The sequence below is a fragment of the Oncorhynchus gorbuscha genome, linkage group LG25 (genome assembly GCF_021184085.1).
Source record: "Oncorhynchus gorbuscha isolate QuinsamMale2020 ecotype Even-year linkage group LG25, OgorEven_v1.0, whole genome shotgun sequence".
Lineage (NCBI taxonomy): Eukaryota > Metazoa > Chordata > Actinopteri > Salmoniformes > Salmonidae > Oncorhynchus > Oncorhynchus gorbuscha.
The window spans coordinates 1,680,812-1,708,759 of record NC_060197.1 but is presented as its reverse complement, the minus strand read 5'-3'; the positions used below and the strand labels follow the sequence as shown (position 1 = coordinate 1,708,759).

The following is a 27,948-nucleotide window of genomic DNA, read 5'->3' as shown; positions in this document are numbered from 1 at the left end:
TTTGTACCTCCCTGAACCTGTCTGTGCCCAGGGCAAACCAGGCATCCTCCTCAAGGCCATACTTTGGTACTATCTCAAGCAGTTTGTGGAATTATTTTATTTTACTGTGGGTTTGTCCCACGGCCACACACACACACACAGACACACGCACATTGGCGACAGTGCTAGTCTATTTGGAGTGTGTTTAAGTGCCCTCTCTGCCTCCTGCATGTATCTCCAGCCCACTGTATTCTAATTCCCCAATCCTCTTTGTGAATGCGACGTGTGCCACTGACAGAAAACAGGGTTAAGCTGTACGCAGAGAGATTCATAGAGCAGCACTCGACTGGACAAAAACACACTGAGTATCCCATTCTGCTTCTCCTCTATCCCTGCAGGCATTCTCTTTCTTTCTTTATTTCCACCTCTCCCTCCCTCTATTAGTCTGGACCCTTTCTCTCTGCCATCTCACTCCTCCCATTCCCACCACAATCTCCCTTCAGGTCAGTGAGCATTAGTTCTCCCACAGGGGCAAGGGGAACGTTGGGACGGCAACGACTCCACGACGACAAGCCTCTCCGGCATCATTTCCACGACGACGCCATCTCGGCAGGAGCATTACCACGGTGACACCCTCTCCTGACACGCCTAGCGGACACTGTGGGTTGGTTTGCAGGTGCACCCTGCACAGAGACGGGGGAGGGAGGGACATAACTATCTTCTTTCTGTCTCTCTCTCTCTCTCTCTCATATCTCTCTGAGTATTTTTGTATCTGACCTGGGATTCGACAACAAAGTTGACGGTAAAGACAACACTGGAGCTATGAGACCAAGATAAGAATGTGTTGAACCAGAGAACGTGTTATGTCTCTCACAAGTAGCTCTGTTTTTCCAACTCAGGTCCTCAGCGACTTTGACTCGTTTGGTTGGTTGGCTGAGATCGTTCTAATTCGTTCTGTTCTGTGGGAATTGTTTTGAGCTGGTAGCCCGGTTCAGGAACACCCAGTCCCTACGTGACTTGAGTCCACTTGAGGGACGTCACCGACAGAAGGGTCAGAGGGCGACGGTGAGGTCACCGACCAGAGTGAGAAACTGGAGCAAGAGAGCTTGGCAATTGGACCCAACATGGAGGGGTACGGCTACGAACACTTTGGGGTGGATGGAGAGCGGGACAGCCACCAGATGGACTACCGGAGGATCGTAGGGGACACAGAGCTACCCTGTCCCAGCTCCAACCCCTCACCCCAAGACGCGGAGCACCTCTTCCGCCTCAGCCCCCATGGGCATGGACATGGGCACGGGCATGAGACGGCCGCCCAGCGATACAGCGCCACCCGCATCCAAGCTGGCTTTGGCCCCGAGAGGTGAGTCGGGCAAAGCAAGATTATGGTTAAAGCTGTACTAGAGTATTACTTAGTGAAATAAACTGGCATCCATTTGAAAAGAACAACATATTAGTGAAGGGCCAGGCAAAGAAGATTTTTAGATACTTGCTGAAATGTAGAATAGTTTACTAGCGTAGCAACTCTGGAGCTGACTCATGTTGAAATCCAACCTGAGTTAGAGTTGCACCACAGGGGGTTGGTGGCACCTGATTGGGGAGGATGGGCTCATGGTATTGGCTTGAGCCAACGGTATCAAATATATCAAACACATGGTTTTAATGTGTTTAATGCCATTCCATTTACTCCCTTCCAGCCATTATTATGAGCTGTCCTGCCCTCGGCAGCTTCTTGTGAGTTTCACTCCGTTTTGCCCTCAGAACAGTCTCAATTGGTCGGAGCATGGACAAGGTGTGGAAAGCGTTCCAAAGGGAAGCTGGCCCATGTTGGCTCCAATGCTTCCCACAGTCAAGTTGGTTGGATGTCCTTAGTGTGGTGGACCATTCTTGACACACACGGGAAACTGTTGAGCATGAAAAACCCAGCAGCGTTGCACTTCTTGAGACACTCAAACCGGTGGCCTCGCACCTACTAGCATACCTTGTTCAAAGGTACTTAAATATTTTGTCTTGCCCATTCACAATGGCACACTCACACACAATCAATGTCTCAATGCTTAGAAATCCTTCTTTAACCCGTCTCCTCCCCTTCATCTACACTGATTGAAGTGGATGTAATAAGTGACATCAATAAGGTATCATAGACTTCACCTGGATTCACCTGGTCAGCCCGTCGTGGAAAGAGCAGATATTTCAAATTTGTTGTACACTCAGTGTATATTTGACTAGTGAGCATTCAAGCTGTAGCATTAGTTCCTCCCACTTGTTTTGACTACTTTTCATTACTCTGCTTTCACCATGGTTACAATATGTAAATACAGCCCATTGAGTAGTATCAGTTTACACTGCCACATAGCCCTGTGTTTAGCCTGGCTTGTCAATAACCTTGAAGTTAAATATCCTTGTTAGCCCATAATGAAGCTCTAGGACACCTGGGTCTTATATGGTTTATTGTCATTCTGAGCGTGGCCCCTAAACACATTGAAAAGCTATGATTCAGTGGCCTACTCTGATGCCAAAACAACAGAAACTGCCTCAAGGCTATTTTTGGAGTGGCAGGTCCCCCTTATGCCTTGCAGCTAGGGCAGCAGGTGGAGAGCTTAATGGGATCGGGTTTGAATCAATGCTTGAAATAGCCACCGGTGTGCATAGAGGAATCTCTGACCAATATTGTGGGTGACCCACATTTAAAGCAGTGATCTCATGCACAGACACAGTACCCGCCAGATCACCTTGGTACTTGTCAAGGCTGGGAAGGCCCTCTGTGCTTTGCTTAGTACTGGAGGAGGCCAAGGGACAATATACAGTGGGGCAAAAAAGTATTTAGTCAGCCACCAATTGTGCAAGTTCTCCCACTTAAAAAGATGAGAGAGGCCTGTAATTTTCATCAAAGGTACACTTCAACTATGACAGACAAAATGAGAAAAAAATCCAGAAAATCACATTGTAGGATTTTTTATGAATTTATTTGCAAATTATGGTGGAAAATAAGTATTTGGTCAATAACAAAAGTTTATCTCAATACTTTGTTATATACCCTTTGTTGGCAATGACAGAGGTCAAACTTTTTCTGTAAGTCTTCACAAGGTTTTCACACACTGTTGCTGGTATTTTGGCCCATTCCTCCATGCAGATCTCCTCTAGAGCAGTGATGTTTTGGGGCTGTTCACAAACTTTCAACTCCCTCCAAAGATTTTCTATGGGGTTTAGATCTGGAGACTGGCTAGGCCACTCCAGGACCTTGAAATGCTTCTTATGAAGCCAGTCCTTCGTTGCCCGGGCGGTGTGTTTGGGATGTAAGTCGCTCTGGATAAGAGCGTCTGCTAAATGACTTAAATGAAAATGTAAATCATTGTCATGCTGAAAGACCCAGCCACGTTTCATCTTCAATGCCCTTACTGATGGTAGGCTTTGTTACTTTGGTCCCAGCTCTCTGCAGGTCATTCACTAGGCCCCCCCGTGTGGTTCTGGGATTTTTGCTCACCGTGATAATTTTGACCCGACGGGGTGAGATCTTGCGTGGAGCCCCAGATCGAGGGAGATTATCAGTGGTCTTGTATGTCTTCCATTTCCTAATAATTGCTCCCACAGTTGATTTCTTCAAACCAAGCTGCTTACCTATTGCAGATTCAGTCTTCCCAGCCTGGTGCAGGTCTACAATTTTGTTTCTGGTGTCCTCTTTGGTCTTGGCCATACTGGAGTTTGGAGTGTGACTGTTTGAGGTTGTGGAAAGGTGTCTGTTATACTGATAAATTCAAACAGGTGCCATTAATACAGGTAACGAGTGGAGGACAGAGGAGCCTCTTAAAGAAGAAGTTACAGGTCTGTGAGAGAGAGAAATCTTGCTTGTTTTTAGGTGACCAAATACTTATTTTCCACCATAATTTGCAAATAAATTCATAAAAAATCCTACAATGTGATTTTCTGGATTTCTTTTCTCATTTTGTCTGTCATAGTTGAAGTGTACCTATGATGAAAATTACAGGCCTCTCTCATATTTTTAAGTGGGAGAACTTGCAAAATTGGTGGCTGACTAAACACTTTTTTGCCCCACTGTACATCCATTCCCATGATAAATGTACTTGGGGCGAATTCTGTTTTAATGCAGGGTGGATCACTAGTCACCATTACAAATGCATTTGGTTTTATTTGTTCTGAATATCCGTGTGTTGGTTGAGTGCACACAGCTACAGCAGTCCCACACAATTTCATGCACAGGATCAAGAGTGCATGGGTTAGAATTCCCCACTCTCCAGGAAACGATGGTGAGAAGGAAGAACAAAACTCACTTTATTGCGACATTGCTTGCATGGTGGTAGGTTGCAATTGCCTGTCAGTGAACACCGTCAGCCACTGATGGTATTGACAGCAATGTGCTGTCCATGCTTCTTTTACAAAAGTGTGTGCTTGTGAGGGAGGTCTACTTCATCTGTCTGTGTGTGTCTGTGTACGTGTGTGTGTGTGCTCCTCTTCCCAACCCTGAACCATCACAGACATGGGAGAGTGTGGAACTGTTCGGTACGCAATGCTTGTGGATTCACAGGTCAACATACAGCACAATAGGCCAAGCCTAAATAATTCAGTCTGATTCTCCCAAATCCGTCAGCTTGAACGCCAATGGTCTATTGACTTTTGTGCTTTTATTATCTGAATGGTCTCGACAGATGATAAAGGAGGGGGCCATTCTCTCTTTCTGTTTTAAACAGTCTGTCCTGTATTTGAAAGTGAAAGTCATAGGCCACGATATTCAAGATCAGAAGGAGAAAATTAGGGTAAATTCCGTCAATGTGTAGCCTCATCTACTGTAAATGTGTCAAATGTGACCTAGGCTATTTAAAGGAGGTATGTAGCCTGGCTGACTCCACTGGTCAGTTGAGGTCTATCTAGACTAGAAAATGCCACTGTCGTCCATATAATTGGTTACTAGTAACTGGTTGCATGTGACTTGTAAATCTGACAGTGGTGCTGTTCAGTTAATACCACCAAACTTTGCACCTCACGGAACCATCTGAGAATAGTTGATTTGTGGGTTTTGTCAAAATACAAAAGTCACATTAGATTGATAAGTAGATAAGCATTATAAAAGTTGATTTCTACACATTTGAACGATTTAAGATTCTTGTTGATCCTAATCAAATAATAGAAGCCCAAGGCCTAGTATTCCAAAAACGGATGGTAGGAGAGCCTGCTGTTTACGTAGTTATATGTGGGTTATAAAATTATAATATATGGACATTGGCACTGCCAGACTATAGTGCCAATTTCCCTGTAGCCTAAATGCATGATTTTCTCCTCCAAAATATCTGCAGTGCAGATAATAGGTATATTACATAAATGACAAGGACATAATCTCACTAACCTGTAAAGCCTGTGATTGAGTTGAGACTTTTACCCTCATGTTTCCGAATTCAATGAGTGCCCCACGTGGGAGGAGAGGGGATGTGACGCATCCATTTTCGAAGCTTCTGCGAACATAGTCTTCTTCATAACGCGAATACACTGTAGCAGCGACAGGCAATCAAATTTGGACCAGCCTCGCATCACCACTTGAGTTTGTAGTAGGGGAATTAATTGTGGGCTGGTTACCTCCACAATAGAGAAAGCACACATTGTTTCCGCTCATTTTGGACTTGCTAGCTAGCTACAGCTGGAAAGTTCGCATTTCCAAACACCTTCAACGTGGTCATCTTCAAGAGGTAGAAAACGGGCTGGAATTGATTTTTTTGTGTCACATTTTCTTAACGTAGCTAACACTAGGTAACTGTAAGTAAGACTAAGAACGTGGTGAGGTGGCTAATTGCATAGAATACAGAGCATCTTCAGTAATGAGTTGAAACATGTTAGTTAGCTTGCTAGCCGGCTACCGCTAGCTGACACATGCTCCTGCTGAATAACGCACGGATCATTTTGACCTGCGTGGCAAGAAATTAGATGGCTAATTTATAGTGCAGCTTTGGTGAGAAAATGCATTGCAAACGATATGCTAAAGACATCATATGATGGATGGAAATCTATAAATACTCAGGTTGTGGACAGTTGGCTAGATTAGTCTTTAATCGTTAATATTGCCATGTTTTATTCTCCCCGCATGTATTTTGGGCTCAAGGCATTGAAACCATTGTTAGGTACTCAGCTGTACAGTAGCCGGTTAACGGTTGTAAGTGCTAGCTAACTACTGTAGCTAGCTATGGTATTGACAGGCATTGCTCACGGTTGCCTTTCAGCAGCTAGCCAGAACACTGTAGGTAGTCTGGGTAAATATGTGCTTGAAGGAAACGTTTTTGCTGAACAGATCATTGTTTAACACGCTTGATGGCTGTTTTGTTCGCATGGACAGCCACCACAAGCAATAAAGATAGATGTGCTCTATCTTCCTGATATATATATATATATATATAACATTAAAAAATGTAAAGCAACGTGTTTTATTTAAAAATGTTGCTAACATTAGTGCTTCTGCTATTTTAGGCATGGATATTTACACAACCGTGCATGAAAGGGTTAATTTCGCGAGGCTATATTTTGCCAGCATGTTAGTGGGTCATCCACATTTTGAAAACGCATAGTCATTTACATTACATTTAAGTCATTTAGCAGACGCTCTTATCCAGAGCGACTTACAAATTGGTCGTTAGTGCGCAGCGATCTGTGTTTGTGAGTAAGGTTTGGTTTCAGTTTGACTAAAAAATAAGTCATGATTTTGGGTTCGATAATAACAACACATAATGAAACAGTGAATAATATGTCCATGATGGTAGTGACTATGATTACTGCTTATCACTTAACCATTTATTCACATTATTTTACTTCAATGCAATATTTCAGTTCTGTATATTACATATGTTTTATTTGATGACTATTTCATTTCAAGTCATCTCACCTCTATAGAGCTGCTGTCTGACAAAAGCAGACAGTGTACTTCAATGTAAACAAGGCATACTTTTTTGACTGCTGAATAACAACTATCAATTTCAGGTAGATATACTTTTGTGTATGTGGACACACCTTCAAATGAGTGGATTCAGCTATTTTAGCCACACACGTTGTTGAGAGGTGTATAAAATCGAGCACACAGCCACACAATCTCAAAAGACAAACATTGACAGTAGAATGGCCTTACTGAAGAGCTCGGTGACTTTCAACGTGGCACCTTCATAGGATGCCAACTTTCGAATAAGTCAGTAAAATTTCTGCCTTGCTAGAGCTGCCCCGGTCATCTGTAAGTGCTGTTATTGTGAAGTGGAAAAGTCTGGGGGCAAAAACGGATCAGCCACGAAGTGGTAGGCCACACAAGAACACAAAGCAGGAGTGCTGAAGCGCATAGTGTGTAAACATTCTGTCCTCGGTTGCAACATTCACTACCAAGTTCCAAACTGTCTCTGGAAGCACCGTCAGCACAAGAACTGTTCGTCTGGAGCTTCATGAAATGGGTTTCCATGGCCGAGTAGCCGCACACAAGCATACGATCACCATGCACAATGCCAAGCGTCAGCTAGAGTGGTGTAAAGATCGCTGCTATTGGACTCTGGAATGATGAATCTGGGTTTGGCGGATGCCAGAAAAACGCTACCTTCCTGAATGTATAGTGCCAACTGTTAAGTTTGGTGGAGGATGAATAATGGTCTGGGGCTGTTTTTCATGAGTGGAGGCTGTTGTAGCAGCAATGTGTGCGTATAAATACCCATCATTTTGGAATGAGATGTTTGACGAGCAGGTGTCCACATACTTTTGGTTGTGTAGTGTACCTCGTGAAGCAACTGCTCTCCTTTCAATCGAGCTTTCTTGTCTCTTTAATGTAGCAAGCTAAAAGAAACACAGATGGACAAGTAGGCATGTAATGGATTATGGTCATTATAGGTAAATACCATGTTTTCCATGCTAAACTATGTAGAATATTGGCCTTTTGAAAACTACAACTCCCAACTACATCGAACAGTTCGGGCTTGATATCATTTGTCTCTAGAGAAACTGCACAATATGTGCATTGATATCACAGAAAAATCATGAACGAAATGCCTTGTTTAAAAAAAACTATTAGTCATTCACAGGCGCAAAGCGTCGTCACCTTTTAACCTTTCATCTATTGATAGCTAGTTATATTTGAAAATGCATCTAATGTTACATTTTAAACAATGTCTACAATCTAATGCCTGCTTGTCATCCTTTTCATTTGACAGCATGGCTGATTACCTGATCAGTGGTGGTACGGGCTATGTCCCAGAAGACGGACTCTCCGCACAACAGCTTTTCTCCGTTGGAGACGGCCTCACCTACAAGTAAGTTCAGTTCAACCACAATACAAATGCCAAATAGAACCGTATTGTGCAAGTACGCTCTCGTACTGTCCAAACCTAAGCGCAAGCGATGATGGACGATATGCGGGCGGCGCTTTGTAATGATGGCCAACACGTTTTGAATCGCAGATCTGCTCAACAACAGTCTGTTGTCGCTGATGGTCAAACGGCAGAAGAGCTATGCTCTAAAGGCGACGGGTTGACTTACAAGTGAGTAAAACGGTTGACTTTTCAACCATTTTGACACTATATACACTATACTGTGAAAACCTATTGTCTCCAAACGATGAGTTCATATAGGGGAAGCAAATGATTGTCCCATTAAAAATAGATTTGAATCAATAAAGTACCTTGTTGATGAATTTGGCAGAAGTAAACACCACATTCGTCACCAATTGTATTATTTAAATGTTTAGCTGGCTGAGAAAAACACTGATCTGTACAGATGAATGAGTAGGAGGGGGGGTGGGGGTTGATTGCTTATTAACCTGATCTGTACAGATGAATGAGTAGGAGGGGGGGGTGGGGGTTGATTGCTTATTAACCTGATCTGTACAGATGAATGAGTAGGACTGCACCATAGGATGCACCATAGGATGATATTTGCTTCTGGTAATGATATGACTGCATCTTTAACTGCTCTGAAGAATCATAGTGCATGAACTGCTATTTGATTCTTTGAGACATTCAATCACTATCTAATCTATCTAGTAATGACATCTGACTGCACTCATATCCTAAGGCCCTTTATCTGCTCATTTCATATTCACTTGTTTTTACTTTCACTGAATAACCCTCAATCCACTTTCACTCTGTTTAAAACTAACTTGATTTCAACAAGCGATGCATTGGGCTGCCCCAATATGACATACGGTCATTGCATTGGTATGTTGCCACAGCAAGCTACTTCACTAATTTCACCCCTTTGCCCAAGACTGTTGCCCAAAACTCTGTGCATCGTTTTGCTTCTTGAACATACCTCTGGCTAGAGGACTTGACAAAAATGACTAACTGCTATAAAAGTGCTTCCAACACAAAATAGAGTAACATTCACGTCCTTGTGTTAATGTTGTAGCCTATGTCTTCTGACTATATGTGGTTCCGTCCCAAATGGTACCCTGTCCCCTACATAGTGCATTACTTTTGACCATAGGGAATAGGGTGCCATTTAGTACGGAACCTATGTTACAGATTAAATGGATACCGTAGGGCCTCCCAAGTGGTGCAGCAGTGCTCTGACGAGCCGGGCGCTTGCAAGCTGACATGGTAGCCAGTTGGACGGTCTTTCCTCCGACTCATTGCTGCAGCTGGCTTTCGGGTTAAGCGAGCAGTGTGTCAAGAAGCAGTGCGGCTTGACAGGGTCGTGTTTCGGGAAGACGCATGGCTCTCGACCTTCGCCTAAACAGAGTCCGTAGGGGAGTTGCAGCAATCGTACAAGACTCTTAACTACCAATGGAATATCATGAAATTGAGGAGAAAAAAAGGGGGTAAAAGTTGAAAAAAAATCTATATTAAATTTATACCCTGTTCATTCTAAACCGATTATGTGGCGTTTGTGAGACTAACAATATTTAGACAACAAGCAGGTACAACTCAACCATTTTGTTTCTTGCAGTTGAACCCTAATTGCTCCTGTAAGTTGCTCTGGATAAGTCGTTTGCTAAATGACTAAATGTTATGGTTCAGACTTAACATCCACACAATAATGGTATTCACTATTTACATTACACATTTGAATGGAGAGTTAGTCCCAGTTCACAGGGGTTAATTGATTAGGTAATGTATGTGTGTGTGATATTGGCGCGTCCCTCCACTCCTTAATGAAGCACGTCCTGCTTAAAGGCAAGGCAGAGCACATGACTAGCCCGAGGTACTGTCATGTGAGCGTCTCGGGGGACGACATCAGAGGACGTGAGGATGCCCTCCTTTTCACCACATCTGTTCCCGTATTACCTGTATCATACAGCTGTGTCTCCACCATGGCAACCACAGACAACTGCCTCACAAACATGGCAACCCAGGATGGTAGCGACGGTGGCTCATTCTCAATTCGTCTTTCCCTATCTCCTCGGCTCCTTTTTAACCCTATTAAAGGAGAAGGTCTAAAGTCACCCCCCTCAGACTTTCTTCTCTAATGTATTTTGAGAGTGAGGCGGGCATGCAAGGAATCGAAGGCAAGATCCATTGAGAAAGATCCAGTGAGAACACACCTGGCTAAGGCCTACTGGCTTTGAGGTGTTTGCTTACCTGTTGCTGCTGTAATCTGGCAGGCTTACTGTCCACACCAACACGCTGGAGCTGAATACACGCTCCCTTATGAAAGTGTTCGCCAGGGTGAGCTGAGATGCTCTGTCAGGGTCTCAAGGCCATTTCCCCAAGCTGGATCAGGGTGAGCTGAGATGCTCTGTCAGGGTCTCAAGGCCATTTCCCCAAGCTGGATCAGGGTGAGCTGAGATGCTCTGTCAGGGTCTCAAGGCCATTTCCCCAAGCTGGATCAGGGTGAGCTGAGATGCTCTGTCAGGGTCTCAAGGCCATTTCACCAAGCTGGATCAGGGTGAGCTGAGATGCTCTGTCAGGGTCTCAAGACCATTTCACCAAGCTGGATCAGGGTAAGCTGAGATGCTCTGTCAGGGTCTCAAGACTTTCACCAAGCTTGATCAGGGTGAGCTGAGATGCTCTGTCAGGGTCTCAAGACCATTTCCCCAAGCTGGATCAGGGTGAGCTGAGATGCTCTGTCAGGGTCTCAAGGCCATTTCACCAAGCTGGATCAATATTCTTTCAGCAACTCAACATTTTCTAGTACAGCAGACGACTCTGCTGCGTGTTATTATCATATATTACCCCTGTCATAAAGAATTTGTCAATGCAGTAATTTTCTTTCAAAGGCTTCATGGGAGGATTCCATGATGATGTCTTATGATCACAGCCACCTAATCATCCTCGGCTTCTAAGTAGCCCCGTTAAAGCCCCCTCATCTCTCCAACGCAATTCTCCCCCGGGACATTGGTGTAGAAGACTGTATTCTCAATCCATTTATGTGGCAAAGGGACGAGAAATGAAAAGATTACAATCGTGACATAATTCTTCATGTGTAGTGCACTGCCTTTGCAGAGGTGTAGAACCACGTTATGAAGTAGTGCTATCCAGGCTTGTGTCAAATTGTCTGCATGAAATGAAGATGAATCAAGTCGCACCCAGCATTACTAGGGCCCGAAGCGGTTTTAATAACAGAACTGTCAGGCAATAGATATTTAAACATTAATAGTATGCAAGACTAGACAGGTAAGTGCACTCTAAATCAGACCTACCCACTTTCTCTACTTAGTGGCTGAAGGGTCATACTAATGTCTAACTCGGGCAGTTTGTGGTTGTCTACAGCACTTGTGTGGCCGAAATGGCATCATGCATTTGTCCACATTCAACATTTGAATGCACACCATATTGACAGGTAGCCAGTGTTGTCTTTGGTATTTAAAACCCTAATGTGTCACGTGTGCCAAGTCACACTCTAGTTAGTTCTTCTCGAATGCCGTATATAATTATTTAATTATAATTATGTAGACACAACTTACATTTGAACCTGGACAAATAACAATTTATTGCTTTTAGGTGTGCCATCTCCACAAGGGAAGTCCTAATCTAGGTCTTACTCATGAAGATCCCATTTTCCACATATTTTCTGTTGCATTCTGGGTCAACCTGGCCACTTAACTTCTTAGTGATCCCCTTCGCGCGCCAATCCGTTAACGGGATTGATTTGACAAAACCCAGTGAAATAGTAACGCGCCAAATTCAAAAACAGAAATACTCATAATAATAATTCATGAATCATACAAGTGTTATACATCGGTTTAAAGATTAACTTCTTTTAATCGAGCCACAGTGTCAGATTTCAAAAAGGCTTTACGGCGAAAGCAAACCGTGCTATTATTTGAGGACAGCACCCCATCAAGCAAACACATGAAAATCACATTTCAGCCCGCCAGGCGCGACACAAAAGTCAGAAATAACGATATAATTCATGCCTTACCTTTGAATATCTTCTGTTGGCTCCAATATGTCCATTAAACATCACAAATGGTCCTTTTGTTCGATAAATTCTGTCGTTAATGTTTGATCCAGAAAAACACCGGTTCCAACACATGACTACAAAGTATCTAATATAGTTACCTGTAAATTTGATCCAAACATTTAAAACAACTTTCCTAATCCAACTTTAGGTATTTTTAAACATAAATAATCGATACAATTTAAGACGGGATAAACTGTGTTCAATACCGGACGAAAACAATGTGGAGTGAGCTTTCAGGTCGCGCGCCCCAACCACAACAGTACACTAGACTCGACCCTTGTTCTGAACAGCCCTACTCCTTCATTTCTCAAAGGAAAAACATCAACCAATTTCTAAAGGCTGTTGACATCTTAGTGGAAGCGATAGGAACTGCAAGCAAGTGTCTTAGAAATCTAGATCCACATAGAAAACTCATTGAAAAGAGTGACCTCAAGTTTTTTCCTGGATGGTTTGGCCTCCGGGTTTGGCCTGCCAAATAAGTTATGTTATACTCAGACATCATTTTAACAGTGTTAGAAACTTTAGTGTTTTCTATCCAAATCTACCAATTATATGCATATCGTATATTCTGGTGCTGAATAGCAGGCAATTTACTTTGGGCACGCTTTTCATCCGAACGTCAAAATACTGCCCCCTAGCCTTAAGAAGTTTTAAGTATAGGTTACAGGTTAAACCCAAGTGACCACTGTAACTTGTATTCTGTAATGGAAATTGGTGGCGAATCCAAAAACTCTAAATAAATTAAATGGCTACTTATCAACTGATCCAGTGACACTTTTTACCATTTGGCTCATGCTGGTTAGGGGTAGGTCTGGCTATTGCGAGCTGATCCAGAATCAGCGTAGTTTTGTGGTTTCCTTAAATACTGGCAGATGTTTTCCCCTCTGACTCCCTGTCCCAGACTGTGTTGATGTTTGTGAGGTGTCTGGCGGTTGCAGCCGCACCCCTCCCTGTCCCGTTTGGTAGACATATTTTAGGCCCCATCTTTTCACCCACACAGGCGGAGGAGAGGGGGGAATTGTCTGATGGATGATAAAGGCCAGGGGGCCATTCTCTCTCTCTGTTTTTGTTTATCTCACTCTCTCCTGTTCTATCTGATTTAGAGCCCATTCTCTCCTGCACTCCTCCCTCTTATTCTGGTTTTCACTTTTTCCCCATCTCTCTCTCTCTCTCTGACAGACTCACTTATTCGTCTCTCCCTCTCTGTCCAGTCTGTCTGTGTTTTCACACCCATCTGCCAAACCACCAGATCCACCCATCTGTGAAAAACACACATCATCCTTCTTCATCATCATTCTTTTTTCCTCTGTCTAATATGCTCTCTACCGCTCTCTCTCTGCCTGCCATTGTGTTCATACAGTGTAAGAAATGAAGTTGAACCCCAGATGCTTTTGTGAAGCACTGGACAAACAGGGTGAGACAGTGTTTCTCTTTAGACTAGAGGACAAGGCAAAGGGAAGGAGCAGCTTGATCAGCGATCACTAGAGGGCGAACTTATGAACGTACCATTTTTGGGATCAAGACATTTTCTATTTAGTTCTTAACGCAAACTCACTTGTAGTTTAGTTTATTCAAATTTATACCACAGGCAACTTTCGGGTCAGACTCCTCAACCATTGCAAGAACTAGTTTCCCCTATATTGTTACCAGGCTCGGAGAAGAAGCAGTTCTAGGGGCTAAGAAGCCGTTCTAGGGGCTAATTTTTACATATTCCCCTTGTGGCTTTCAACACTTCCTGCTTTGGACCCAACTCCAACATGGTGGAGGTACTTGTAAACGCTGAAATTGGTCGGGGAAAAGCGTGAGGGGTTTAATAGGCCACATCTGACCCACTGTCACCAGTTGGCTGGCAGTTGCATTGCACTGCACTATGAATCTTGTAGTCCTCTTGTGTTAAGCCATCTTTCTTTAGCCATGACTACCTGTGAACCTTGACCCCTGACCTCTTGCTCTGTCTGTCTTTCAGCGACTTCCTGATTCTGCCGGGCTTCATTGATTTTGCCTCGGACGATGTGGTGAGTAGTCCTCTCTTCTCTGACTGTCAAGACCTTCCAGAAAGCTAATAAAATACAATATGGGTTTTGAGCTACAGGCTACCCTTCGACCCATCTTCAGCCTACTGTTCTGTTCATGGGCTCAATTCCACTTTGTTCTGAGACCCTCTTCCCTAGCCCATTCCTCTTAAGTGTTCAGAGTAATGGGGTAGAGTAATGGGTAGGTACAAGCCATACGATGAAGGCTGCTCTTAGCCTGTTGAACTGGTTAGTGTCCTCCAGTTTTACATGTTTTTTTTCTTCATATAACCTTTATATAACTAGGCAAGTCAGTTAAGAACAAATATTATTTACAATGATGGCCTAGGAACAGTGGGTTAACTGCCTTGTTCAGGGGCAGAACGACAGACTAAATAAAAAATGACACATTTTTACCTTGTCAGCTCAGGGATTCGATCCAGCAACCTTTCGGTTACTGGCCCAATGCTCTAACCACTAGCCCAACACTCTAACCACTAGGCTACCTGCTGGTTACTGGCCCAACACTCTAACCACTAGGCTACCTGCTGGTTACTGGCCCAGAGCTCTAACCACTAGGCTACCTGCTGGTTACTGGCCCAGCGCTCTAACCACTAGGCTACCGGCCCAGCGCTCTAACCACTAGGCTACCTGCTGGTTACTGGCCCAGCGCTCTAACCACTAGGCTACCTGCTGGTTACTGGCCCAGCGCTCTAACCACTAGGCTACCTGCTGGTTACTGGCCCAGCGCTCTAACCACTAGGCTACCTGCTGGTTACTGGCCCAGCGCTCTAACCACTAGGCTACCTGCTGGTTACTGGCCCAACGCTCTAACCACTAGGCTACCTGCTGGTTACTGGCCCAGCGCTCTAACCACTAGGCTACCTGCTGTTTACTGGCCCAACGCTCTAACCACTAGGCTACCTGCTGGTTACTGGCCCAACGCTCTTTTTATTTTATATTTTATTTTACCTTTATTTAACTAGGCAAGTCAGTTAAGAACAAATTCTTATTTTCATTGACGGCCTAGGAACAGTGGGTTAACTGCCTGTTCAGGGGCAGAACGACAGATTTGTACCTTGTCAGCTCGGGGATTTGAACTTGCAACCTTCCGGTTACTAGTCCAACACTCTAACCACTAAGCTACCCTGCTGGTTACTGGCCCAACGCTCTAACCACTAGGCCGTCCCAGACTGGTTCTTCCAGATCACTGAAAACTACTGGGATAATGACTATGGATGCACCAAGTGGGAGCAGTATTGCTTCCTACACATTCCTTATTTCAGCAGACACTCCTTGCCAGATCCACTTCTGAAACCAAAGCCTCTTTACGGTATGCTGTGTCCACACAGATGCACAAACCAAAGGCTCTTTACGGTATGCTGTATCCACACAGATGCACAAACCAAAGGCTCTTTACGGTATGCTGTGTCCACACAGACGCACAAACCAAAGGCTCTTTACGGTATGCTGTGTCCACACAGACGCACAAACCAAAGGCTCTTTACGGTATGCTGTGTCCACACAGACGCACACACCACCCTCTGCATTCAAAACCTCATTCTGTAATTGCAGATTTTCCAAAAATAATTTTTACTCTCAGCTTCCTTCGTCATCCCTAACCTCCTAGCCACCCTATTTTTTACCAAGATGGCCTCCCACGCCTGGTCTCTCTGTCTCTCTCTCTGTATACGGTTGTGCCTGGTTGGTTGGTTGCTCACTCTTCTCTCAGGGGATGATGTGAGCGTTAATCTCAGGCTTTATGTGAAATCCCCCTGCCCTTCTCTCTCGTCCATCAGGAGTTTTTAATCTAATTGATATCTCTAATCTCCTTTTTTGTCCAGACTAGAACACAGCCCTTGTTGCTGTGGAAGGTGCCAGTCTGCGTTGTTGCCGTGGCGTTGTGGGTAGTCTCCGTAGGGTTGTAACCTGGTCTATTTTCTTGACGGTGGAGTCAGTCTGGTAACTTGGACGAGCCTGTGTTTATCTGTCTCAACTGTGAATACAGTCAAAGTTCATGCAATAATATTTGTTTAGACTGTAGTTTAAAATAGACCCCCCCCACCCTCTTCCACACAGGGATGTTTTATACGTGTGAGGTGGGCCTCTGTCTGGTGTTTCAATGGGGAAGTTATTGTTGGTCACACCATGTGCAGAGGTGGTCTCTCAATTTTGAAGGTTAGCCCTTTGTAGAATTTGGCAGGGTGGTGCAGTTGAGTTAACAAAATGGCTGCCAGTGTCCAGTCTTTTTCTTCACCCACCCCCCATTTCACAAACACAATAGTTGGTATGGTAGTTTACATTTGCCAAAGATAAGGGAGGGAAGCTCTTAACGTCATAAAATGCATACTCTGGTTTTCTCATGGTGAGGAATGCCATGTTTTCCCTCCCAGCTGAGAAGACTGTGGAAGTGGCCAAGACTTTTCAATTTTTTATAAAAGGGAACTTTCCCAGTGTGTTGGCAGATAGTTTCTAACAAGGTCACAGCCTGATTGTGCAAAACGTCTCCAGAAAGTCAAAGCATCGGTCAACATCGGTCTTGTCTCTCTGATGACAGATTTAAAAATATATATATATTTTTATTTAACTAGGCAAGTCAGTTAAGAACAAATTCTTATTTACAATGACTGCCTAGCCTGGCCGAACCCAGACGTTGCTGGGCCAATTGTGCGCCGCCTTATGGGACTCCCAATCACTGCCGGATGTGATGCAGCCCATATACCATTCGGGAGCCCATATAAAATGTAGCACCTGATCATTTACATTTAGGCCAGATAGCGATGTCTGCTTTCCAGTTGCATGTCCTTTACTTGCTGTTGCAACTCTCGTCTGAGACTTTGAGACTCATCGACCAGTCAGCCATTGAAAGCATGCTTGAGAAATGTGACCAAAAGCTGTCATTTTCCTTAGGCCAATCCACATAGGACAAACTTGCTTGTTGGAGCATGTCTGCCCCCTAGTGGACAACTGAGAAAGCAACCTTTACTATTACAAGCAATGATGGTCAAGGTTCTCTTTTCTTTATGAAGTAAATGACTTACACTCTGTATTAGAAATGAATAATATTGAGTATATTTCCTGTGTGGACATTTACACTCACTGCAACAGATTGTAATGCCTCAATTGGGCCGACCAACCAGTGCTCCCGCACGGTGGCTAACCAGGCAATCTGCATTGTGTCCCACCCACCACCCCCTCTTTTACGCTACTGCTACTCTCTGTTCATCATATATGCATAGTCACTTTAACCATATCTACATGTACATACTACCTCAATCAGCCTGACTAACCGGTGTCTCTATGTGGCCTCGCTACTTTTATAGCCTCACTACTGTATATAGCCTGTCGTTTTACTGTTGTTTTATTTCTTTACCTACCTATTGTTTACCTAATACCTTTTTTGCACTATTGTTTAGAGCTTGTAAGTAAGCATTTCACTGTAAGGTACTACACCTGTTGTATTCAGAGCACTTAAACTTTGATTTGATTTAATATTATCTAGCGTGCTGAATGACTGATTTCCTGAACATGTTGTGGGTTATTGAGCCAAGATATCCTCCTTACTTTCTCCACCAGGATCTGACCTCTGCCCTGACCAGGAAGATCACCCTGAAGACGCCTCTCATCTCCTCCCCGATGGACACAGTCACAGAGTCATCGATGGCCATCGCCATGGCGGTGAGACCTTGCAGCCTGACATTCGAGCCAGTAAAATATATATATATGTGTGTCCTCTATGCTAGAAATTACTGTGTGCTTTCCACATCTGCCCCAATCTAAGTGTTTTGTGTTGCTGGGGGGAAACCTACCATAAACTGTATTCCGTCTCCCAAAAGTGTGTTTTATTTGTCGGGTGTTTTTGACTGCCTTTTAGCTCATGGGAGGCATCGGCCTCATCCATCACAACTGCACCCCTGAATTCCAAGCCAACGAGGTCCGCAAGGTTAAGGTGAGACCCCATAAACGCCTATGAAAGCATTTACCCTTTGTAGTTAATGACTTGCATCATTTTATATTGATTGGTATTAAATGGGTTGCGGTGCATCTATACACAATGGTTTATTAACAGATATTTGTTGTTTGTCCAGAGGTTTGAGCAGGGCTTCATCACAGACCCTCTTGTAATGAGCCCGCGTCACACGGTGGGGGACGTGTTCGAGGCCAAGACTCGCCACGGCTTCTCTGGCATCCCTGTCACCGAGACTGGCAAGATGGGCAGCAAGCTGGTGGGCATCATCACCTCCAGAGACATCGACTTCCTCTCCGAGAAGGACCACAGCCGACCACTGGAGGAGGCCATGACTAAGAGGGAGGAGCTAGTGGTGGCCCCAGCCGGTGTCACGCTGAAAGAGGCTAACGACATTCTACAGCGGAGCAAAAAAGGTGAGCCAGTCGGTACAGTCCTTCTGGGAGTCTATTGTGGCCTGTTTTCTGGTACATTGTTCTATTGTATCATCCTCAACCTATTATTGATTGTCTTTGGTTTGCTGTACAAGGTCATTTATGAACTGTTTGAGGTTAGATGGCAGAATTACAAAGTCTCTTCGCTCTCCCCCCCACCAGGCAAGCTGCCCATCGTGAACGACAATGATGAGCTGGTGTCCATCATCGCCAGGACAGACTTGAAGAAGAACAGGGACTACCCCCTGGCCTCCAAAGACTCTCGCAAACAGCTGCTGTGCGGAGCCGCCATCGGCACCAGGGACGACGACAAGTACAGACTGGACCTACTGATGCAGGCTGGGGTCGACGTGGTCGTACTGGTGGGTTTGGGTTATGGTTAGGATCCAGATGGGGTTTAGATTGAGGTAGATGGGAGGGTTGGGTTAGGGGTCGACCTTTTCATGCAGTTTTGGTGGACATGGTGGTTAGTGGTTGACCTTTTCATGCAGTTTTGGTGGACCTTTTCATACAGTTTTTTTATTTTTTATTTTACCCCCTTTTCTCCCCAATTTTGTGTTATCCAATTGTTTAGTAGCTACTATCTTGTCTCATCGCTACAACTCCCGTACGGGCTCAGGAGAGACGAAGGTTGAAAGTCATGCGCCACAAGAGTTGCTGGTGCGCGATGAGACAAGGATTTCCCTACCGGCCAAACCCCCCCCCTAACCCGGACGACGCTAGGCCAATTGTGCCTCCCGGTCACGGCCGGTTACGACAGAGCCTGGGCGCGAACCCAGAGTCTCTGGTGGCACAGCTGGCGCTGCGGTACAGCGCCCTTAACCACTGCGCCACCCGGGAGGCCCCGGTCATACAGTTTTGGTGGACATGGTGGTTAGGGGTTGTGGTCGAGTTACGGTTGGGTTTCAGGTCTAAGTGGCAGTAGACCGTGGCACTGCAGTGCAGACATGACTTGTTTTCTCTGTTTCTGCAGGATTCCTCACAAGGCAACTCTGTGTATCAGGTCAACATGATCAACTACATCAAACAGAAGTACAGCGAGCTGCAGGTGGTGGGAGGGAACGGTGAGAGAGTGGAGCGCTGGGACAGGATTTATCACTATGACACTTCCAGCCATCCAGTTTCAGATCTTTGAGAGGTTATCAAGATCGGTCTTGGGGGGGGGAAATACATTAGACACTTACACACTAAACCTTTCTTTTCCTGCCTTCTGATGATGTTGTGTGTTGTCTCTTGTAGTGGTGACGGCAGCCCAGGCCAAGAACCTGATTGATGCAGGAGTGGACGCTCTGAGAGTGGGCATGGGCTGTGGCTCCATCTGTATCACCCAGGAAGGTAGTGACCCCACCCCCTGATACTATCAACCTTACAGGATCAATTCACATCTGAATGCAGGAGAGGATGTTGCTGGTTTTATATTTCAACCCACTTGCGGAATTGAGTTGAAATGGAATTGACCCAACCCAGAATCTACACCTTGCGTGTGATTTGGAATTGTAGTATTACGTCTAAATGTTATGAGTTTAGTGATATTAAATAGAAATGTGATAATTGGCATAGGATTCTCTACCCATAGCAGCTGGCTTTGGATCAGTTCTACTGTATAGGTCAACCGCTGAAGCTACACAGCAAAACTGGAGAAGGATCAGAGCAGCGAGTAACCAACCAAGATGCTACGCTGGTTGCTAGTCTCTGTCGCCGTGGTGATTTATGAAGGATCTGCTCTCGGTTACCATGGCGATGACTTTCTCCACAGCATTACGTTCAGCAAATAATGGCAAATGTTTTTCAAGCGCAAAACAAACATCCTTATTGGAAGAACATATTCAATCCTTTTATTTTTTTAACTGAACACCTTGATTCTGATATTACTTCTGTAAAACAATCCATCCATCCATCGGGCCCAACCGAACACCGCCTGACTACACCGGTCATAGGATATGTTACCATGGTAAGGTGACGCAATTTCCTGTCTCCGTCTCCCGTAGTGATGGCGTGCGGGCGGCCTCAGGGCACCTCGGTGTATAAGGTGGCAGAGTATGCTAGACGTTTCGGTGTGCCAGTCATCGCAGACGGCGGCATTCAGACCGTGGGCCACGTGGTCAAAGCTCTCTCACTCGGGGCATCCACAGGTACCTTTCATTCACTTGTTAATTCATGCGTTCACTCTTTCATAGTCATTCATTCATTGTCATCATTCATTATCATTCACTTCTGTTGTCATTTATTCACCCATTCATTCATTCATTCATTAGCTTAATCCTTCATGAACCCCTTTTATAGCATGCACTAGGTCAATGTGGTTAATTTCATAGGCTAGAATAGGTGTATAGCAGGGCTGTCCAATGTCGGTCCTGGAGGGCCAAAACACTTCTGGTTTTCATCCTCGCCTTCTAATCGGGGACTAATTCAGACCTGGGACACCAAGTGAGTGCAATTAACTACCAGGTAAAACCAGAAGTTTTTCAGCCCTTCAGGAACAGAATTGAACAGCCCAGGTCTATAGTATTACAGTATCTTGATGTCTTTGGGCTAGTTTTCTGTTTCCCACTGTTGATCTCACGTCTATTCCTCTAATCCACTGTTGATCTCACGTCTATTCCTCTAATCCACTGTTGATCTCACGTCTATTCCTCTAATCCACTGTTGATCTCACGTCTATTCCTCTAATCCACTGTTGATCTCACGTCTATTCCTCTAATCCACTGTTGATCTCACGTCTATTCCTCTAATCCAATCCACTGTTGATCTCACGTCTATTCCTCTAATCCACTGTTGATCTCACGTCTATTCCTCTAATCCACTGTTGATCTCACGTCTATTCCTCTAATCCACTGTTGATCTCACGTCTATTCCTCTAATCCACTGTTGATCTCACGTCTATTCCTCTAATCCACTGTTGATCTCACGTCTATTCCTCTAATCCACTGTTGATCTCACGTCTATTCCTCTAATCCACTGTTGATCTCACGTCTATTCCTCTAATCCACTGTTGATCTCACGTCTATTCCTCTAATCCACTGTTGATCTCACGTCTATTCCTCTAATCCACTGTTGATCTCACGTCTATTCCTCTAATCCACTGTTGATCTCACGTCTATTCCTCTAATCCACTGTTGATCTCACGTCTATTCCTCTAATCCACTGTTGATCTCACGTCTATTCCTCTAATCCACTGTTGATCTCACGTCTATTCCTCTAATCCACTGTTGATCTCACGTCTATTCCTCTAATCCACTGTTGATCTCACGTCTATTCCTCTAATCCACTGTTGATCTCACGTCTAAATCCACTGTTGATCTCACGTCTATTCCTCTAATCCACTGTTGATCTCACGTCTATTCCTCTAATCCACTGTTGATCTCACGTCTATTCCTCTAATCCACTGTTGATCTCACGTCTATTCCTCTAATCCACTGTTGATCTCACGTCTATTCCTCTAATCCACTGTTGATCTCACGTCTATTCCTCTAATCCACTGTTGATCTCACGTCTATTCCTCTAATCCACTGTTGATCTCACGTCTATTCCTCTAATCCACTGTTGATCTCACGTCTATTCCTCTAATCCACTGTTGATCTCACGTCTATTCCTCTAATCCACTGTTGATCTCACGTCTATTCCTCTAATCCACTGTTGATCTCACGTCTATTCCTCTAATCCACTGTTGATCTCACGTCTATTCCTCTAATCCACTGTTGATCTCACGTCTATTCCTCTAATCCACTGTTGATCTCACGTCTATTCCTCTAATCCACTGTTGATCTCACGTCTATTCCTCTAATCCACTGTTGATCTCACGTCTATTCCTCTAATCCACTGTTGATCTCACGTCTATTCCTCTAATCCACTGTTGATCTCTAATCGTCTATTCCTCTAATCCACTGTTGATCTCACGTCTATTCCTCTAATCCACTGTTGATCTCACGTCTATTCCTCTAATCCACTGTTGATCTCACGTCTATTCCTCTAATCCACTGTTGATCTCACGTCTATTCCTCTAATCCACTGTTGATCTCACGTCTATTCCTCTAATCCACTGTTGATCTCACGTCTATTCTTCTAATCCACTGTTGATCTCACGTCTATTCTTCTAATCCACTGTTGATCTCACGTCTATTCCTCTAATCCACTGTTGATCTCACGTCTATTCCTCTAATCCACTGTTGATCTCACGTCTATTCCTCTAATCCACTGTTGATCTCACGTCTATTCCTCTAATCCACTGTTGATCTCACGTCTATTCCTCTAATCCACTGTTGATCTCACGTCTATTCCTCTAATCCACTGTTGATCTCACGTCTATTCCTCTAATCCACTGTTGATCTCACGTCTATTCCTCTAATCCACTGTTGATCTCACGTCTATTCCTCTAATCCACTGTTGATCTCACGTCTATTCCTCTAATCCACTGTTGATCTCACGTCTATTCCTCTAATCCACTGTTGATCTCACGTCTATTCCTCTAATCCACTGTTGATCTCACGTCTATTCCTCTAATCCACTGTTGATCTCACGTCTATTCCTCCATTCAAAGCTGATTGATGGTAATCGATGTAACAAAACACTAGCCGTACCGACAATTAATTGGAGAAATGCTTACCAACCAATGACCTTCAGTTATGACCTCTTGCGCCCCTCCCCAGTGATGATGGGCTCGTTGCTAGCGGCGACCACGGAGGCTCCGGGGGAGTACTTCTTCTCGGACGGCGTGCGGCTGAAGAAGTACCGCGGCATGGGCTCTCTGGACGCCATGGAGAAGAGCACCAGCAGCCAGAAACGCTACTTCAGGTAAGGAGGACATCACACTCTAGAGCTGCAGCCCAAATCACATCCTATTCCCTGGCCTGTATAGTGCACTACTTCTGACCAGGGGACATAGGGAATAGGGTGCCATTTGGGACTAACTCTTGACTAACTCTTGATCAGACACTACTAGAATTCATAGTAGGCTTGGAATGAAGACCAGGTAAACAAAGTTGTTGCACATCAACAGTTGCTGTTAATCGCTGTTGAATGAAATTAATATTTTATGTCTGATTATATACATGTATTTATTGGTTTGTCCTTCATTCAGACGGTTCACATTGTAATACAATATATGACAAATGTCAAATGATGCCAGTTTAAGCTGCTCTCTGTGCTCTCATTAGAGACTTTCGCTGTCCATCAGCAGTGTCTAACCCGTCTCTGTGTTCTGACTGGCTGATTCTACAGCAGTGTCTAACCCGTCTCTGTTCTGACTGGCTGATTCTACAGCAGTGTCTAACCCGTCTCTGTTCTGACTGGCTGATTCTACAGCAGTGTCTAACCCGTCTCTGTGTTCTGACTGGCTGATTCTACAGCAGTGTCTAGCCCGTCTCTGTTCTGACTGGCTGATTCTACAGCAGTGTCTAACCCGTCTCTGTTCTGACTGGCTGATTCCACAGCAGTGTCTAACCCGTCTCTGTGTTCTGACTGGCTGATTCTACAGCAGTGTTTAACCCGTCTCTGTTCTGACTGGCTGATTCCACAGTGAAGGGGACAAGGTGAAGGTGGCTCAGGGCGTGTCCGGCTCTGTCCAGGACAAGGGCTCCATCCACAAGTTTATCCCCTACCTGATCGCTGGCATCCAACATGGCTGTCAGGACATCGGCGCCAAGAGTCTCTCTGTTCTACGGTCGGTTTGTGAGAGGGAGGGTGAGAGTAGAGGGGAGAGGGGACCAGTGTGTGATCTCTGATAGTAGTGTGTGTTTGTGTGTGACTGAGTGATCTCTGATATTGTTGTTTTCCACAGCTCCATGATGTACTCTGGAGAGCTGAAGTTTGAGAAGAGGACCACGTCTGCTCAGGTGGAAGGAGGAGTCCATGGGCTTCACTCGTACGTTGGACTCTCTCACACACACACACACACACACACACACACACACACACACACACACACACACACACACACACACACACACACACACACACACACACACACACACACACACACACAGTGGAATTTAAATGTGTGTGTAGCAGTAGATAGCCAAGACTTTTCTACGACTGGTAGTGTTGCCTCTTTCTCAGTCATCAGTCCTCTTTCTCTCTCTGTCTTTCACCATAGATGTTCTGTTGTTCCATGTAAGTACATGTACATAGACCTGTGAAGTGAAGGGTGTGGCTTAGTGGTGGGCCCCACATCGCCATTTGCATGTAGAACAACTCTCCCCTTGTTTCTAAATTGAATGGCTAAGTTTAATCTTGTTGATTTAAATGATCCAGGTGGGAAATGTAAATCTTACCTTTAGATAAGTGCTTCCCATCTTGATGTTTGAATCTGGCAGCTAGCCTATAAGGACGGCTAATATGGCCATGTGACGTTCCCCTTCGGACTATTATCTTGTTAGTGGGAGGAGGGGTGCTCGCCATTACGTATTTCATCTTTGAATGGGGATGAATTATGGGAAGCTTTGTTAGTCTCCCCTCTGTCCACTAGCCTCCTTCCATCCTCTCCTTCCCCAGTTATCCATAGGGCAGATAACCCTGTAATAAGTATACTGGCAAGATGATGGGGGATTGAATGGGATTTGTCAACCTTTGTTTTATAGTTGAATCAGTATCTTATTGCTTAGACAGATTGATAGCTGATGTAGTAGGAAAGGGTTCTATCCAGTTGTTTTTGGTGCAGGTAATAGGAATTGTTTTGTGTTTTAGGGCAGGTAATAGGAATTGTTTTGTGTGTTTTAGGGCAGGTAATAGGAATTGTTTTGTGTGTTTTAGGGCAGGTAATGGGAATTGTTTTGTGTGTTTTAGGGCAGGTAATAGGAATTGTTCTGTGTGTTTTAGGGCAGGTAATAGGAATTGTTCTGTGTGTTTTAGAGCAGGTGATAGGAATTGTTTTGTGTGGTCGTTATATTATTGATTATCATTAACTGATTGATGGTATCATTGTGTTTTCACGATGCTCTCTCTCTCTCTCTCTCTCTCTCTCTCTCTCTCTCTCTCTCTCTCTCTCTCTCTCTCTCTAGTTACGAGAAACGACTTTACTGATGGAGGGGCCAGAAAGAAGCGGACTAGGGCCGCCCCCAACACCCCCACCCCCGTTGTGACCAAACGTACCCGCCACATCTGACACCCACCTCATCACTCTCCCTGCCGACTCCCCACATACCCCACGGGAGAGGTCTGGGGGGGAACACCTGCAAAACAAACACCATCACCTGGGAAACATAGGATTTTGCACTTACGAAGCGGAACATCAGGGTTTTCACCATAACCCCCTCCCAGAATACCGGTCCCCTTGGTGTGTGTGAGAGCGTGTTGAAGGAAGTATTTGATTGTGTGTGAGAGAGAGAGGGGGAGTGTGTGTGAGAGAGAGTGTGTGTGAGGACAAACTCAGTGAAGAAGGTGCTGTTATGCTATCTTCCTCTTCCTGGTGAAACTGAGAGAGCCATGCTGTCACCCCTCTGTATTCTCTGGGATCTGCTCGTACCGACACCTCCACATCAGAAGCCACAAACATCCCAATCAAACTATATATATATATATGTGGAAAAACACTTGTCTTGCTACTCTGTGTGCAAGTGTATTGTGGCAATCCTCCTTTATCTATGTAGTTAGCTCTGTTTATGCAGAAAGATGTTAACTGCTTTGAGAAAAGTAGATTGTTCTGTTAAACTTTTGACTGTGATTTAACTGACAGACTCATTGGCTGGGACTCTAGACTAGGTAACATTCCCTCGCCGTAGTGGCCATGTCATACCCCCCTTAGTCGAAGTGAACCAATAAACTAGTGAACCAATAAACTAGTGGCCTATCACAATGCTTCTAGTGTGTTGAGAGCACGGTTGGGGCCATAAATCAAGGAACGTTTTTAAAACCACAGTGCTGGTAAACAATGGCTAATACGATAATCTTTTTGACGGGAATGAAACGAGTTTAGAGAAAATGGTTAGATTTAAAAGCTGTAAAGCAGGGTTTCCCAACTGGCATCCCCCATGCCAAATTTGACCCACGTGGTTTCATTTAAATAAATAAGTGATTATTATGCTTGGAACAAAAGGGTGTAAAAACGCCAGTTAATCAGAACCAAGTGATTTTAATTTTGGTTATCTGTTCCCAAGTATTCCTACAGATAATACAGAGATGTCATCGTATACTAAATGTAAGCAAGGTTTGAAATGATTGTTTAAGTTATATCTGTTTGGGCCTCCTGCGGTCAATTTGCAGTCTACAAATGATTTGTAATTATGTTCCGGCCCCTGCCCATCCACCCAAGAAATCGTCCCGAGGCTGAATCTAGTTGACGATCTCTGCTGAAGAAAGTCCCAGTGGCTCGAAGGAGCATGGGTTTTGATAGCAAGGGTTTTGATATGCATGCTTTTTAGTTTTTTAAAGCCTCAACACGGCTCTATTTATATTCCGCTTTTTTCTAATTCCGTACATACTGCCAAATGTATCTTTTGGTGTTATTAATACTAAAAGCCCAAATTTAAAGCTACGAATCGCCAGCAATGTAGTCCCTCGCTCCACCCCTGTCCCAGATTGTGGCACCAATTGCTAGCAGCTTTGACCTGCTCAGATTACCAGAGATATGCCTTGAAATGGGGGTCGATGATGACCGCACACGACAGAAAGTGTTAAATTCCCGTAAGAACTGTGTATGTGCATGGCGCTATACATCCTCCTCACCCCCTTTCTCACTGAGATACCTTTATCATTCAGCTTGTGTAGGAATAGATTTTTCTAACGTTTTTCGTAAACAATCTTTTTGCCAGATGTTTTTTTTAGGATGTCTCTAAGCTGTAGGAGTGACTTTCTTTCCGTTTTGTGCGAATGTACTTTGCCCTACCGGGACCTCACTTGACTAACAGTACTCTTACAGTTGACATGAATATTAAGTAAATATGTACATGAAGATGTATGGAGAATTATATACCTGTATCCTGTTTGAAATGGTTGTTTGCAGTCTCCCACCTTTAGTTCTGAAAATCCCCACTGACTATGAAACAGGCCTTGTTTACAATGGGATTACAACAGAAACCGGTCCCTAATGCTGTAAAACAATAAAAGTCCAAATATGTTGATTTGTGGGTTGTTATTAAGGCTGGGAATTCCCAGGGACGTCAGGATACAATATATTATCACGATACGTGTGTGCTGATACAATATGTATTACAATTCAATGTTCCAAACACATTTCTCACCATGTGTCTGCTGCAGA

General features: G+C 44.4%; 1 protein-coding gene across 6 annotated transcripts; it reads left to right on the top strand.

Moving 5' to 3' along the window:
• The first annotated feature begins 347 nt into the window (after window positions 1-347).
• LOC124014554 (inosine-5'-monophosphate dehydrogenase 1b-like) lies at window positions 348-27,811 on the top strand. 6 transcript variants are annotated; one of them, XM_046329685.1, is made up of 16 exons: window positions 348-1,342; window positions 8,157-8,255; window positions 8,403-8,483; window positions 14,312-14,360; window positions 17,934-18,035; window positions 18,232-18,306; window positions 18,446-18,740; window positions 18,921-19,120; window positions 19,732-19,822; window positions 19,998-20,093; window positions 20,747-20,890; window positions 23,405-23,549; window positions 24,274-24,417; window positions 24,535-24,618; window positions 24,850-24,866; window positions 25,754-27,811. In XM_046329685.1, exons 1-16 carry the CDS (start codon window positions 1,104-1,106, stop codon window positions 25,855-25,857), a joined length of 1,965 nt encoding a protein of 654 aa, XP_046185641.1. In that variant the 5' UTR covers window positions 348-1,103; the 3' UTR covers window positions 25,858-27,811. The 6 variants fall into 6 exon arrangements, with proteins under 6 accessions (XP_046185641.1, XP_046185642.1, XP_046185643.1 ...); XM_046329689.1 differs by lacking the exon at window positions 348-1,342 and adding an exon at window positions 5,422-5,675; XM_046329686.1 differs by lacking the exon at window positions 8,403-8,483 and having other exon boundaries at window positions 350-1,342.
• Window positions 27,812-27,948: the final 137 nt, after the last annotated feature.

Coding starts and splice junctions, on each gene's coding strand:
- LOC124014554 (XM_046329685.1), top strand. CDS start 1,104: ATGGAGGGGTACGGCTACGAACACTTTGGGGTGGATGGAGAGCGGGAC. Junction 19,121..19,731: donor GGGTCGACGTGGTCGTACTG/GTGGGTTTGGGT, acceptor CTGTTTCTGCAG/GATTCCTCACAAGGCAACTC. Junction 20,094..20,746: donor CATCTGTATCACCCAGGAAG/GTAGTGACCCCA, acceptor CGTCTCCCGTAG/TGATGGCGTGCGGGCGGCCT.